At 43.2% G+C, this 15,056-nt stretch overlaps 1 protein-coding gene across 2 annotated transcripts in view; it reads left to right on the forward strand.

The window, feature by feature from the left end:
• The first annotated feature begins 4,425 nt into the window (after window positions 1-4,425).
• The window catches only part of dhx35.L (DEAH-box helicase 35 L homeolog), a 35,597-nt gene continuing 24,966 nt past the window's right edge, over window positions 4,426-15,056 (forward strand). Inside the window, exons 1-4 of one of the 2 annotated variants that reach the window (XM_041576526.1) lie at window positions 4,426-4,469; window positions 10,107-10,176; window positions 13,338-13,397; window positions 13,695-13,811. In XM_041576526.1, coding sequence (XP_041432460.1) covers window positions 10,114-10,176; window positions 13,338-13,397; window positions 13,695-13,811 — 240 coding nt within the window. In that variant the 5' untranslated portion in view covers window positions 4,426-4,469; window positions 10,107-10,113. Of the gene's footprint in view, window positions 4,470-9,603; window positions 10,177-13,337; window positions 13,398-13,694; window positions 13,812-15,056 lie in introns of those variants that run through there. The other variant, XM_018235203.2, reaches the window with a different exon arrangement.

A 15,056-nucleotide genomic window follows, 5' to 3' on the forward strand; every position in this document is an offset into this window, starting at 1 on the left:
GAATCTCCGGGTGCTATCGGGCCCCTGCCTACCCAAATTAAATCCAACCTGGTCATTGCTGATCATAGTGGGAAGTAGGTCATTCAGTCTATCAGCTAATATCTTAGAATAGATTTTCAGGTCTGTGTTGAGCAGTGCGATTGGGCGCTAGTTTTGGCATAAGTCAGAGGGTTTATTTGGTTTCGGAAACGTGACAATTTGGGCTGTCAAAAATTCGGGTTTGATCATTCCCGTGTCTTTAATGCTATTGTATAGTGAGGTTAGGTGTGGGATCAAAATGCGTTTAAATTGTTGATAGTATGTATTACTAAATCCATCCTCTCCCGGTGACTTAGGTTTTAAGATGTTATTATTGTTATTATAGGTTCTACCTCTTCCTGTGTGATGTATTTGTTCAAGTTTTCTATCTGCTGGGGGGTGGGGTGAGGGAGTTGTAGTTCTCGGAAGTATTGATGTATTAGAGCTTCTGTGGGTTGGAACTCTGTGGGGTCTTTATTCAAATTGTACAGTTTAGCATAATAGTTGGCGAAGTAATCCGCCATCTGTTTGTTGTCTGTCAGCTTAGCCGTGGGGTTGGAGAGGTAGGCTATCCTGGATTTGGATTGTTGTTGTTTGAGTTGTGACATTAAGATTTGTTGGCTTTATTCCCCATCGTGTAGTAAAATTGTTTTAAAAGTTTGAGTCTATGCTGTGTTTTAGCATAGGATAGTTCCTTAAGTTTGGTCCTAGTTTCTGTTATGTCTAGTTGCGTTTTAGGGGTGGGTTTGAGTAAGTTTTCTTTTTCTAGTTTGGAGAGCTTACGTTCTAGTTGATGGCTTTGGTTGGCTGCTAACGTTTTGGACCTTTTGTCTAGGGAGATCAGTTTCCCCCCCATAGAATTTGTGGGTCTGTGGACGGTTGTTTATTGTCAGTAAAATATTGTTTAATTTTGTCATCTAGAAATTTTTTATGTTCCAAGTTTGATAAGATTGACTCATTGAGTCTCCATTTCCTTTTGTTTTGTGCATGATGGGTGGGCCATAGTTCTATATTCACAGGGGCATGATCTGACCAGGTACGGAGGCCGATCCAGGTCTTAGAGATTTGAGATGTGGTTTGTGGGTCTGCGAGGAAGAGGTCTATCCTAGTGTGGGTGTTGTGTCTGGGAGAGAAGGACGTATAGTCTCTTTCTCTTGGATTTTTAGCTCTCCAGACAACTATTAGGGCATGGAGAAGGAGCAAATCTCTGAACTTCTGTGCTGGGGCATTAGACGGGGTACCACTGGCAGTTGGGCTTAACCTATGGACATCTAGTGTGGGGTCTAGGACTGCATTGAAGTCTCCGACCATGATACACCTTCCCTGTTTATACTTCAGTGATTTTGGTAGTGTTTTGGCTAGGTATTGAGTTTGGTTGTCGTTAGGGACATAAATATTGATAAGGGTAAAATCTGTGGATCCCAGTTTACATAGCAACAGTAAGTATCTTCCCTGGGGGTCGGTGATCACCTTGGATACCTGCAATGGCACCTTAGACCCTATGGGGTAAATTTATCAAAGAGTGAAGTTCCGCCACTAGAGTGAAATTCCGCAGCTCACACTTAATTTCTATTGGATTTTGAAAGGCATATTTATCAATGGGTGAAAGTGAAAGTTCACCCTTTGATAAATACGCCTTTAAAAATCCCATAGAAATGAATGGAAAGTGGCGGAATTTCACTCTAGTGGCGGAACTTCACTATTAACTTCACTCTTTGATAAATATACCCCAATGAGTATTGAGACACCCCTGGTTTTGTTCGGGGAATAGGCATGAAAGCTAGACGGGTAACGTTTGTTGTGAAACCTCGGCGGGTTGGTTATGCAAAAATGGGTTTTCTGGTAGAAAAGAATATCGGCTCGGGCCTTAAATGCGTCATGGAGTGCTTGGTTGCATTTGTGGGGGGTGTTTAATCCCCTCAAGTTAAGAGAGTAAAATCGTACCATTGTGAGGCTCAAGGCAATCGCTTTTCCCCGTACCCATGAAACCCCCTACCATAAAAATACAAACATTAGGTTGGCATGATGGCTAATCAACAGTAAACAAGCAAATCAATAAACAACAATGTGCATGGGAATGCATGGTTTACTACTGAGGGACCACAAACATTAGACTCCTTGTTGAAAATTGAAGGAGTCCCAGGGGGGGTAGCAAAAATGGGGTGAATTCGATCCTGGAAGCACCGAGGATTCACCCCAAGGAAAGTATCTTTCCCATTATGTCACAGGAGGAAAGAAACAGGAAAAGGTGCTGTGATCCTGGTCAATGTGGAGTTAACTTCAATAGTGCAGGAAAAAACAGGAACATGGGAATGATAATAGTGGTAGTGAGACAGGATTCCATAGTCACCTTTTAGCCTTCCGAGCCAGAATGCCACATTTTGGCTACCTTGTTGGGCGTTGAAGGTGGGGAGGAAAGCGGTTGGCGTCTTCGTTCAGGATGCGTCGGCTTGATGTTCCATTTACTTAGCGCCTTCTTGGCCTCTTCCGGGGTCACCGTGTTAACAGGGTTACCATTTCTTAACATGATCAGTTTTACTGGGTAGCCCCATCGATATTGGATGTTGTGCTGCCTGAGTGTAGCTGTGACCTCTTGGTAGGCTTTACGTTTCAGGTATATATTCAGGTATATATTTCCAAATGCTGAAACTTAGGTGGCCAGCCTTCCTTTTTTGCGAGCCGATGCTAGTAACTGTTCTTTGGTTTTGAAGAACAGTAGTCGCAATATGACATCTCTAGGGGCTTTCTCTGGGGCGGCCTTTGGTTTGGGTAATCGATGGATGCGGTCCACTGTGAAGTTCTAGGGCCTGGGCCCCCGGCATTGTGGTTTGTAGGCCTCTAACTCTGCTGGTGGGACCGTCTCAGGTATGCCCCGGACTCTGATGTTATTCCTGAGGGCCCTGTCTTCTAGGTCGCTCACCTTGTCTCTAAGGATGTCAAGCTCCGATTGCACTTTGGAGCATGTAAGTTCGTTATGTGTCAGCAAATTCCTCCATCTTCTCCTCAATATGGGCCGTCCATTCGCCAACCTCTCGCAATCCTCTGCAAAGGTCGGATGCCAGTTGTCTGAAGTCGCCCTGCAGAATAGTGCGGAGTTCATCCAGCAGGTCTCGCAGCTGTTGGGCCGGGGCAGCATCTGGCGCCGACGTATCTGGGAGCTCTACTAGGGACTCCTGTAGTGACTGGTCTAAGATGGCAGAGGGTGAGTCCCGTCCTGGGGACTTAGGCGGGCGCTGGAAGAATGCGGTGACTCGTTTTTGATCTTTTTTTGGGTTCCGCGTCTGCCCCATTCTCACCCTCCTGATAATGTTCCTGTCTCAGTTGCTGAGGATCAGCCTCGGTTCATCAGAGCACAGTTACTTTGCGTCCATCTTGTGGGCTGGTAAGCTCCGCCCCCACTGCATTCACAATTTTAAAGTAATTTGTCATTGTTTTAAAGGAGAAGGAATACCATTTTACCCAGGGGGGTGTCAAAAGTTAAGCACCCCCTAGTGACTACTTTTCCCTAGACGTACTCCATGTCATCACGTTATGGGATAGCCCCTCCTCCCTGCTCCCATTAGAAGGAACCTCCCCAAGCCTTTAAAAGGCCAACCACACCCACCTACCAGCGTCTTTTTTTTCCTTCTCTTATGCTCTTGGCTTTGTTCTCTGAACAAATGCCTCAATCATTAGAAGCAAATTTTTGTTTTTCTCTTTTTATGCCTAGGAAAGCATTAGGCCTGCCCCAAGGGCGTCCTAGGGACAGGGGTTTTGGTCCATGGGACCTTTTTTTCCCCCCAGCACACTATCTCAGACCTGGAGTCTTCTGAACTTCAGCTCTTGAATCAGGTAAGGCACTGAGGTGCAATGTTTGCTACTCCTTGTCTTCCTATATTTCAGTTGCCCTCCCGTATTGCTATCAAGAGCATTGGGTGGCAGGTGCTTGTCCCCCCATTCGTGTGCCCTCCCGACCTGCCCAGAGGGCGTCCGGCGGCAGTGGTGTATGTGGCCCCTACACCCCATTTTTACGGATGGGCGAGGGAGGTGGCAGTTAGTTTAGGCAAATTAGTTAGGGGCCTGAACCTTACTGCCCCCTGTTACCTTTGTTTTATTTTTGTTTTAATGGGGGCAGGTCATGGCCAACTGCCTCCCTCAACAGACTTTCCTAAGGTGGAGGTAGTTAAAATAATAATAATAAAAAATAAAAAAATATAAAAGAAGTTTCGCTATAGGCTTCATATTATAGCAAACTTGGGCCTGTGCAGGAAGCACCAACACTAATTATCCAATTTGCCTCAGTATAACCTACGCAGTTACTTTGGGTTCCCTGCCTATGCAGACACCAGCTGAGTATAATCAACCCCCCACTGAGTGCAGACACCAGCTGAGTATAATCAGGTCCAGCTAAAGCAAGTGGAGATGGCTCCGCCCACTCTCTAACTCAGCAAGCGAGGAAGCTGCAGCCTCAGGTAAGTCCTGCTGTTGTCAGTAAAACTTTTGAGGCCTGTTTTCCTGTTAACAATAGTGTCCTGGAATTTGTGGCATTAAGGGCTAGTCCACACGGGGAGATAGCCACGCGTTTGCGGTCGCGGCGGCAAAGCGCCGCGCCAGTCGCCGCGACCGGCGCAGGCGACAGTTTTGTATGGGCGCCTATGTAAAAACGCCTGTGCTAACCACACGAGGCGATGCGCTTTTCAACAGTCGCCTGAAAAAGCCTGGCGAGGCATTTTCAGGCGACTGTTGAAAAGCGCATCGCCTCGTGTGGTTAGCACAGGCGTTTTTACATAGGCGCCCATACAAAACTGTCGCCTGCGCCGGTCGCGGCGACTGGCGCGGCGCTTTGTCGCCGCGACCGCAAACGCGTGGCTATCTCCCCGTGTGGAATAGCCCTAAGGGGTCAGCTTCCAGCCTTGCATAATGAGCAGCAGGTAAGGAGTGTGTCCATATGCTGTTCTGCAGTGTACTAAAGTCTAACTAACTGCTTGCATGCTATATAATCATATGCTTATCTGCACTGTGCCTGGTTATGATTGTTTCCTGCCTGAAAGCAGTAGCCCGCTCACCAGTAGCCCTTATACAAATAGATAATTGGGCTAACATTCTCTTATGCTGACAAGTATTGTATACTGTCAGGCTGGGTGCTGAATTCAGGCCATTTACAAATAGGACACCAGTAGCCCTATTGAATATGGATCCCTGGGCTGGGGGGGCTGCTAGGCTCTGATATATACTTGCTATAAACATCAGATAATCCATAATATGTATTGCGCTATTTTTGTTCGGTATTCTATGTTTTGGCTATTACTCACATAGAACAGGTAGCCATAATGGAGGTCGAGCAAAGGTCTGGCTGAATGCTAGGGCCCGATATAAGCTTGCTCTATGCAGCAGCTAATCTAAACTATGGACCTCATGTTTCTGTGATTGTGCCTTTGCTCCTATTTTGTTCTACAGCTTAAGCTCTGGCTATTGCTCACAGGTAAAACGTGGCCCTACAGGATGTAGAGCACAGGTCTGGCTGGCTGCTAGGCCCTGAGACATGCTTGCTCGAAGCAGCAGCTAATCTAATCTAACTATGTATTTCATGTTGCTGTGATTGTACCTGTGCTACTATTTTGTTATACAGTTTATGCTCTGGCTATTGCTCACAAAGAACATGTAGCCCTGCGAGATGTAGAGCACAGATCTGTCTTGCTGCTAGGTCCTGATACATGCTTGCTATAAGCAGCAGCTAACCTAACTATGTATTACATGTTTTCTGCAGTTTACGATTTGGCTATTTCTCTCATGGAACATGTAGCCCTAATGGATGCAGAGCACAGGCCTTTTGAGTTCCTAGGCCCTGAGATGTGCTTGCCCTAAGCAGCAGCTCATATAAACTATCTATTCATGTTACTGTGATTGAATCTGTGCTTATATTTTCTTCCGCAGTATATACCCTGGCTATGGCTCACCTAGAATAGGTAGCCCTAAGGTATGTAAAGCACAGGCCTGGGAACGGCTAGGACCAGATTTAAGCTTGCCCTAAGCAGTAGCTAATATTTTATGTATTACATGTTGCTGTGATCATATCGGTATGCTCCTATTCTCTGCAGTATGATATGCTCTAATTATTGCTCACCTTGAACCAGTAGCTTTAATAGATGTAGATCACTGGACTGGGTAGCTATGAAGGTCTGATATAGGTTTGCTCTGACTGCAGCTAACCTAAACTATGCATTACATGGGGTTGTAATGGTTTCTGGGGTACATTCAGGTTTAATCCAGATGAGTACCTACATATGAAGGTCTTTTCATTCCATGGCATTGCTCCTGGGATAAAATAGGGCTTAATAAATTAAGCACTAGGCAATATTTTTTCCCGATGGCAGGTAAGCTTAACTTTGTCTTGATAAACACTACAGGAGTTCTGAAGCCTGTCTGTCATAAGGATTGCTGGGTTAACAATAACCACAGGTATGTACTACTTTTGGGACCATTGAATGTAAATTTTTCCAGATTCAGCAGCCTTGTATCACCGATCACTGCCTGAACGAATGGAGGACCAGATAATTGCTTTGCCCAGTCAATTGTGCAGTCTATTACTACCCACGCAGCTCGAGCTCTGGGGTCGGGTACTGTGCTCTACCAGGAGCTTAGGACTCTGACCGAGGTACATATTATTATCACATATTTGAATATATGCTTGCACCATGGTCCACATCCGGCAGGGGGGATTCTACTGCCTTCAGAACAAATGCTCAATTAATGGATAAGCTCCATAATACAACTGGTCTACCAAGCAACATATATGTTTGCATCTATAAGAGGGCCATAGGCAGGTGCATATATTTTAATACTAAGGCATGTATATGAGTGTGTACATATGTTTGCACAGATATCTATATATGATTTGTGTCCTTGGGATGGGTTCTTTTTTGGAACCAGAAACGTTGGCTCAATAAACCTATATTTTTATGCAACAGATTCCTGGAACAATCAGTACTTGAACTCTTCATCCATAAATTTTACTATAGCAGCCAGGACATCTGGCTAGTTTCTAGGGGTGCAACCTGTGGAAATTCCATATTCATAGGTTTAAGGAAGAACAAGGTATACAGTTCTTTATGCTTGGCTGAAGGATCCCCAGATGTATCTCTACCGTTTTCTAGGGTGACTCCTTGGTGCCTCCTAAAAATTAGAGAGGGGAGCCACTACCCAGTGTTATTCCTATACTATTTCTACTGATATTCTTAATGTCAGGATAGATGGGACATTTTATCTGCCAATACAGGGTGTCTATAGAGACAGGGTACACATACATATCAGGCCGCTGGGAATTTGCATAAGGTATATATTTCAAACCAAGGGTTTTCAGGCTATAGGAGTCCTCAAAGTGTCTTGTTAGTCCTTAGGGATGACCTCTGTTCAAGTCTGGCCCAGGATAGGGATATTCTGCTTATACTACCTTATACTATCAACAAAACAAGACGGCTTTGTGACTTAAGGCTCTGTGTCCAGAAGGCACTTATTTTGGGCCCGTTTATTTTATTTATTTATTTTTTTTTTTTTTTTTCTTCAATTTCTCAATCCCCTAGTTAGTGGGTTTTTCTTTTTTAGAATACAGGGCTAGCTGTTCTTCCACACCAGATAGGTATCTGATTGGACAGCAGATGGAGGCATCCTAGGAGCGTTAATTTATTTTTCATCTCTATGTCTGTGCCCTCTTGGAACACCAGCAGTTTTGGATCTTTCCTCCTCACAGTTACATACTACAGTTGCTACCTGTCCTATTGCTTCGGCCGAGAATGTACTTGGCTCTTCTGAGCAGGATCAGAGTCTTCCCTTAAGTGGGACGGTTGCAGACATTACAGTAGAGTGTAATCTCTTACCACTTCCAGTCATTAATTTCATTGAGAATGAATTAAGGATATTTTATGTATCTGTCCTACAGGTTTGTCTAGCGTCAAAGGGGAGGTTTGGAAGTATTTTTTGTCTGTTTTGACCATGTCTGTCACATTGTTCCCTATACTAGGGGTATTACATTTACACCTGCTGAAAATTGTGTCTGAAACATTTGCACAGAGCTCAATGTCCCTTCCAGATACAACACTCCTATTATCCTGGTTTGTTCTCGGATTCACATTCCTGTGCCACTCCTGATACATATGATCCAGCATGACTCTAGTAGATCAGAGGCCCTTCTGACACTTACTGGAACATCCATAGGGTTCCTCCAGTTCCAAGGTCAGCCTCAACGATTAAATATGTAGTATAGTTGATTCCACATATAAATGGGTCCCTTATGGGTAGAAAGAACACAGGTTTGTGGGTGACTGTAAACATTTATCCAGGGCATATAATCTGCCTCCATAAATCTTGGAATTAGTCCTTTAGTTGCACGGTGGTTATTGGGATCTGTAACCTTAGGGGTATTCAGTTATACCTCTCAGAGTACTAGGTTGGGTCAACCAACAGGGGCTCTTTCTTAGGTACTGTAGTTGCTCAACTCTTTACAGTTAATTGAGTCTGCCTCATCACAGGACCTTACACAGTGTAAGGAATTCTAATCCCAATTATTTTCTCAGGTGCCCTTGTCCGATCTTTAGGATCTGTTTTCTGTTAGAACAGTCCTGACTAACATGCATTCTGATATGAAGATATTTATGGTACTGGACTTGGGTACCTCAGGGTACATTGGATATCCTACATTTAGGGATATATCCTAAGCAGATCATTCCTATTTTGTGTCCGTTTTGGGTTCTTACTCCTACCAAGTGTTTCTTACAGATACCTTACAATTTGCACTGAAATTAGGCATACATGTGACGAATGCTTTTGGTGAGTAGGAGAGTAAGTATTTCAGCTTGCTGAATTCACCTTTTACAGGACTGTCTTCCTCTCTCTCTCTCTTCTGGAGGGTGAAGTGGTGGTTAGTGAGCTAACTTGTTCCTCACTCTCAGTGGGCTAACATCTCTCTCTCTCGCGCTCTCTCTTTTTCTCTATAGTATAGGCTATATTATAGCTCTATTCTTAGCCTGGTGAACTTATTCTGGGGTTTTCACCTGGACTCTCTATATTAAAGTAAGGAGTTTGCATGATGGTGGACTATCTAGTCAGAGATACTCCTTTCCTTATTACAGTTTCTTCTTAAAGCATATTCCCTCCCATGGGATAACGTTAACTTGCTATGTCCCATAACGTGATGACACGTCTAGGGAAAAAGGAAGATTATTTCATACTTACCGAGATCTTCCTTTCCTAGACGTACTCCATGTCATCACACCCGCCCTTTCTTTTCCGGTAATTTAAGAGCTTGTTACAAAGACGCCGGTAGGTGGGTGTGGTTGGCCTTTTAAAGGCTTGGGGAGGTTCCTTCTAATGGGAGCAGGGAGGAGGGGCTATCCCATAACGTGATGACATGGAGTACGTCTAGGAAAGGAAGATCTCGGTAAGTATGAAATAATCTTCCTTTTTACGTACCTGACAACCCAGGCTGGTGCTCCTATCAGCAGAAAACTGCACCAGCATGGGGTTCTTCTAGCGAACACCACAAAGAGATCCTCTTCCTGCTTCTTCGGGTCTTCTCCCAGCTGCGCATGTGCAGTAGAGCAAAAAGCCAACTATTTTGCTTTACTGCACATGCGTCTGTCCCGGGAAATTTGAAATCTGAAGAAGCAGTTAGAGGATCTTTTGGAACTTCAATTGTAAAATGCTATTTCTTCATCTTTAATGATCTTCACAAGGGTTAGGGGTTGTTATCCCTGCTCTAGAGAATGGCATACAGCCCCACCAGGTTGGACACACCCCAGTGATGCAACATTACACCCAATGGACTGCTAGGCCATGTCTTCCACTTGCTTTGTTTAATAGGATAATGAACTCAACAGGAGTCTTGTGGGAGTTAGGAAGAAACTTGTGACCAGCCTACCAGTTCGACAATGGCTGCTCAGACAAGTATAACCAGTAATATTTTACCACAAAATGATAAGGATATATATCCGTTTGATAAGACACATGCAACAAGAAAAAAAATTAAGGCATAGTATCTGTTTAAGTAATCGGCAGATATTAAACATGAACATGGTGCCATGGCTAGCCCGACTGCCTCTTCTCTAATCCAACAGTGTGCTGATGTTAGATGAAGCTCACGAACGGACTCTCTACACAGACATTGCCATTGGCTTGCTCAAGAAGGTGAGATGTTTCCCTAAGCTGTTTATCAATCACTGATAAGCACGTTTGAGCAGTAGAGATGTCGCGAACTGTTCGCCGGCGAACTTGTTCGCGCGAACATCGGGTGTTCGCGCTCGCCGGAAGTTCGCGAACGTCGCGCGACGTTCGCCATTTTGGGTTCGCCATTGTTGGCGCTTTTTTTTGCCCTCTCACCCCAGACCAGCAGGTACATGGCAGCCAATCAGGAAGCTCTCCCCTGGACCACTCCCCTTCCCTATAAAAACCGAAGCCCTGCAGCGTTTTTTCACTCTGCCTGTGTGTGCTGAAGAGATAGTGTAGGGAGAGAGCTGCTGCCTGTTAGTGATTTCAGGGACAGTTGAAAGTTTGCTGGCTAGTAATCGTTTTGATACTGCTCTGTTATTGGAGGGACAGAAGTCTGCAGGGGTTTGAGGGACATTTAAGCTTAGGTAGCTTTGCTGGCTAGTAATCTACCTTCTACTGCAGTGCTCTGTATGTAGCTGCAGTGGGCAGCTGTCCTGCTTCTGATCTCATCTGCTGACTGCTGCAATAACAGTAGTCCTTGTAAGGACTGCTTTTATTTATTTTTTTGTTGTTTTACTACTACTACTACTACTACTACTATAAGAGCCCAGTGCTATTAGTCTAGCAGTGTTGGGGAGTGGGACTGGTGTGCTAATCTGCTGCTCCTAGTAGTTCAGCAGCACCAACTTTAATTTTTTTTTTTTAATATTCATTTTTTTTTTATTTTACTTTTTTTTATTTTACTACCGCTGTAGTAGTGTATAAGTTGACCTTTTAGGCATTATTTGCCCTGTAGGCATTATTTGCACACTGTTTTCTTCAACCCGCCATCGAGCTGTGTGACCTTGTTCACATTCTGTCTAAATATCCATAATATTACCTTCTCCAGAAAAAACACCGGAGTCACTTTTTTCAAGCAGCCATAATATATTTTACGTAATCCGTATCCACCGCTGTAGTAGTGTATACGTTGGCCTTGTAGGCATTATTTGCACACTGTTTTCTTCAACCCGCCATCGAGCTGTGTGACCTTGTTCCCATTCTGTCTAAATATCCATAATATTACCGTCTCCAGAAAAAACACCGGAGTCACTTTTTTCAAGCAGCATTCATATATTTTACGTAATCCGTATCCACCGCTGTAGTAGTGTATACGTTGGCCTTGTAGGCATTATTTGCACACTGTTTTCTTCAACCCGCCATCGAGCTGTGTGACCTTGTTCACATTCTGTCTAAATATCCATAATATTACCGTCTCCAGAAAAAACACCGGAGTCACTTTTTTCAAGCAGCATTCATATATTTTACGTAATCCGTATCCACCGCTGTAGTAGTGTATACGTTGGCCTTGTAGGCATTATTTGCACAGTGTTTTCTTCAACCCGCCATCGAGCTGTGTGAGCTTGTTCACATTTTGTCTAAATATTGATAATATTATCGTCTCTAGAAAAACCACTTGAGTTACTTTTTTTCAAGCAGCATTCATATATTTTACGTAATCCGTATCCACCGCTGTAGTAGTGTATACGTTGACCTTGTAGGCATTGTTTGCCCAGTTTTTTTGGCCGCAGCCACTGAAGCACAGAGGCCAGAAAAAATATGCCATATAAATGCTGAAAATAGTAATTTTTTGCCATACGTTGACTCAACGTATATGGCAAAAAATGACTATTTTCAGCATTTATATGGCATATTTTTTCTGGCAACTGTGCTTCAGTGGCTGCGACCAAAAAAATGCATATTTTCTGCATTTATATGGCATAATTTTTCTGGCCTCTGTGCTTCAGTGGCTGCAACCAAAAAAATGTATATTTTCAGCATTTATATGGCATAATTTTTCTGTCAACTGTGCTTCAGTGGCTGCGACCAAAAAAATGCATGTTTTCTGCATTTATATGGCATAATTTTTCTGGCCTCTGTGCTTCAGTGGCTGCAACCAAAAAAGTTTATATTTTCAGCATTTATATGGCATAATTTTTCTGTCAACTGTGCTTCAGTGGCTGCGACCAAAAAAATGCATATTTTCTGCATTTATATGGCATAATTTTTCTGGCCTCTGTGCTTCAGTGGCTGCAACCAAAAAATTTATATTTTCAGCATTTATATGGCATAATTTTTCTGGCAACTGTGCTTCAGTGGCTGCGTCCAAAAAAACTGGGCAAACAATGTCTACAAGGTCAACGTATGGCGAAAAATGACTATTTTCAGCATTTATATGGCATATTTTTTCTGGCAACTGTGCTTCAGTGGCTGCGTCCAAAAAAACTGGGCAAACAATGCCTACAAGGTCAACGTATGGCAGTTGTTTAAAGAGAACAGTAGATTACTAGCCAGCAAAGCTACCTAAGCTAAAATGTCCCTCAAATCCCTGCAGACTTCTGTCCCTCCAATACAGAGCAGTATCAAGCAGATTACTAGCCAGCAAACTTACTATCATCTGTCCCTGAAATCACTAACAGCTCTCCCCCTACACTATCTCTTCCAAGCACACACAGGCAGATTTTTCAGATACATTTTTGCCCTTGATCCCCCTCTGGCATGCCACTGTCCAGGTCGTTGCACCCTTTAAACAACTTTAAAATCATTTTTCTGGCCAGAAATGTCTTTTCTAGATGTTAAAGTTCGCCTTCCCATTGAAGTCTATGGGGTTCGCGAACCGCTCGCGTTTTTGCGCAAGTTCGCGAATATGTTCGCGAACTTTTTTTCCGACGTTCGCTACATCCCTATTGAGCAGTGCAGCAGGTGATTCCTAGATTTGCTCCATTCTATAGTAAATCGTCTCCTTAGGGGGTTTGAGCCCAGCGCCAGAACTTGCAGAAGAACATGTAGAGTCAAGTACATTCTACTGCTTCAGATTCATATCTTCGGCGTTCTGAATTACTTTTGAGGAACAACAAATTGTATTTTTTTGGCTCATGCATTATAAATTCACAAAATGCATAGTAAGGGAAAAAGCAAATCTGGATTTCGCATGAAATATGTGAAAATGTGGAAGCACATAGAAAAAAAAAATTCTAAGTATTTACTCAACAGCATTTGGGAATTTGTCATCTCCACTCCCACAAATCTCATTTTTCAAAAAATGTTTCCAATAGAAAACCTCTTATTTTCCTGGTTCTTTATTTCTATTTCTTTTACAGGTTCAGAAGAAGAGAGGGGACCTGCGCCTTGTGGTAGCATCTGCAACACTTGATGCCGAGGTATTTTAGAAATAAGGAATTTCTCATATAAACTACGAGTCTACTGTCTGAGATGTAAAATGTACGTCTCACAGACCTTTTTTAATTTAATTTGAATTTTGCATGATACAACTAAACAAGTGTCTCTACTGTTCTCTTGTCTCCTCTGTTTTGTCAAGTCTTATTATAGCAATATTGTATATTCTGCTCTTCTTTCTTTTCACTCTTTCCTTTGCATCTTCTTTATCTGTACTTTGATAGCAAGAAATCAGAGCTTTAATGCCCGACATTGCGATTTAATGCCTTTCCACCACACAGAAATTCAAGGCGTTCTTTTACCAGAATGACACCAGTGATCCCAGCCAGCAGGGACACATGTGCCATCCTTACTATAGAGGGGAGGACGTTTCCTGTGGACATTTTCTATACACAGAGGTGAGTCTCTTTTAGCATTGCCAATATACCACCTGAAGGGAATGCCCTTTGCAGGGTGCATTTGTCAAATTGATTTCAAATAAATTTTCACTGTCTATATTCTAAATGCAGTGACAGACTGACCCACCAAGAATATGAAAGGCATCTCTGGCACTGTGATTGTCAGACTTTTTTCAGTTCATGACACCCTTTGGAGATCAACCTATGTCCCCCCCCCCCAAGTTAATAATAAAGTTGGAGATATAGCAAAATATCGATGTATCACTCAGCCAGAGGACATCATCATTTTCATCAAGTTTTCACCTCAAATCATAGGCATTCTCAACTCGTTTCACCTTCAAGCTTAGGCCCACCTCCTAACACTGCTTCAAGCAGCCCCAGTTTAGGAATCCCTTTTTTAGAACTATAAATCTGCTGTTTCCTTAAGCCATCTGTCCGCTTCAGATGTGATCCTCCATTCCAATGACAACATGCTATGTTCATGAGTGTGACTGTAATAGAAACCCAATTAGCACTCTAGGTCCCCATTCAAGCATGACATCTTGATTCTTGAATAACAAAGCAGAACTAAATAGTAGGGTTGCACCGAATCCAGGATTCGGTTCGGGATTCGGTCTTTTTCAGCAGGATTCGGATTCGGCTGAATGCTTCTGCCAGACCGAACCAAATCCTAATTTGCATATGCAAATTAGGGCTGGGAAGGGAAATCGCATGACTTTTTGTCACAAAAGAAGGGAGTAAAAAATATTTTCCCCTTCCCGCCCCTAATTTGCATATGAATCCAAAATAGTGGGTTCGGTGCATCCCTACTAAACAGTGCTTTTTACAGTTTCTGGAATGATTAGAACTTTAAACAGTAGAACCCTCTACTGTTAGATCTTTAATTTGGTAAGGTCGCCAGACTAGCAGATTTCTACATGATTTGACCACAAACAACATACCAGGCTAAATTGGATGATTCGATTATTTGTCCACCAAATCTTGCATGAGAATGGTAACTTAGGGCGATCCATCTGGAAAGTGCAATGTCCATAGTCATATACAGTCCTAGCTCAGCTCTACTTTGTAATCTGCTTGCCGGAAATCTGGATGATTTTTGTACACATATTGGTTGGACAGGCCAACATGGTGGGGACTTTTTGCAGGCCGATAAGCTAACCAGTCTGCTGGCTGCTTTTTGTTTTCTTTCTGACATATTCTCTACTTCCTACCCACAGCCCTGTTCCAGATTGGTGAATCTTCATC

This window comes from Xenopus laevis, chromosome 9_10L, assembly GCF_017654675.1.
Source record: "Xenopus laevis strain J_2021 chromosome 9_10L, Xenopus_laevis_v10.1, whole genome shotgun sequence".
Taxonomy (NCBI): Eukaryota; Metazoa; Chordata; class Amphibia; order Anura; family Pipidae; genus Xenopus; species Xenopus laevis.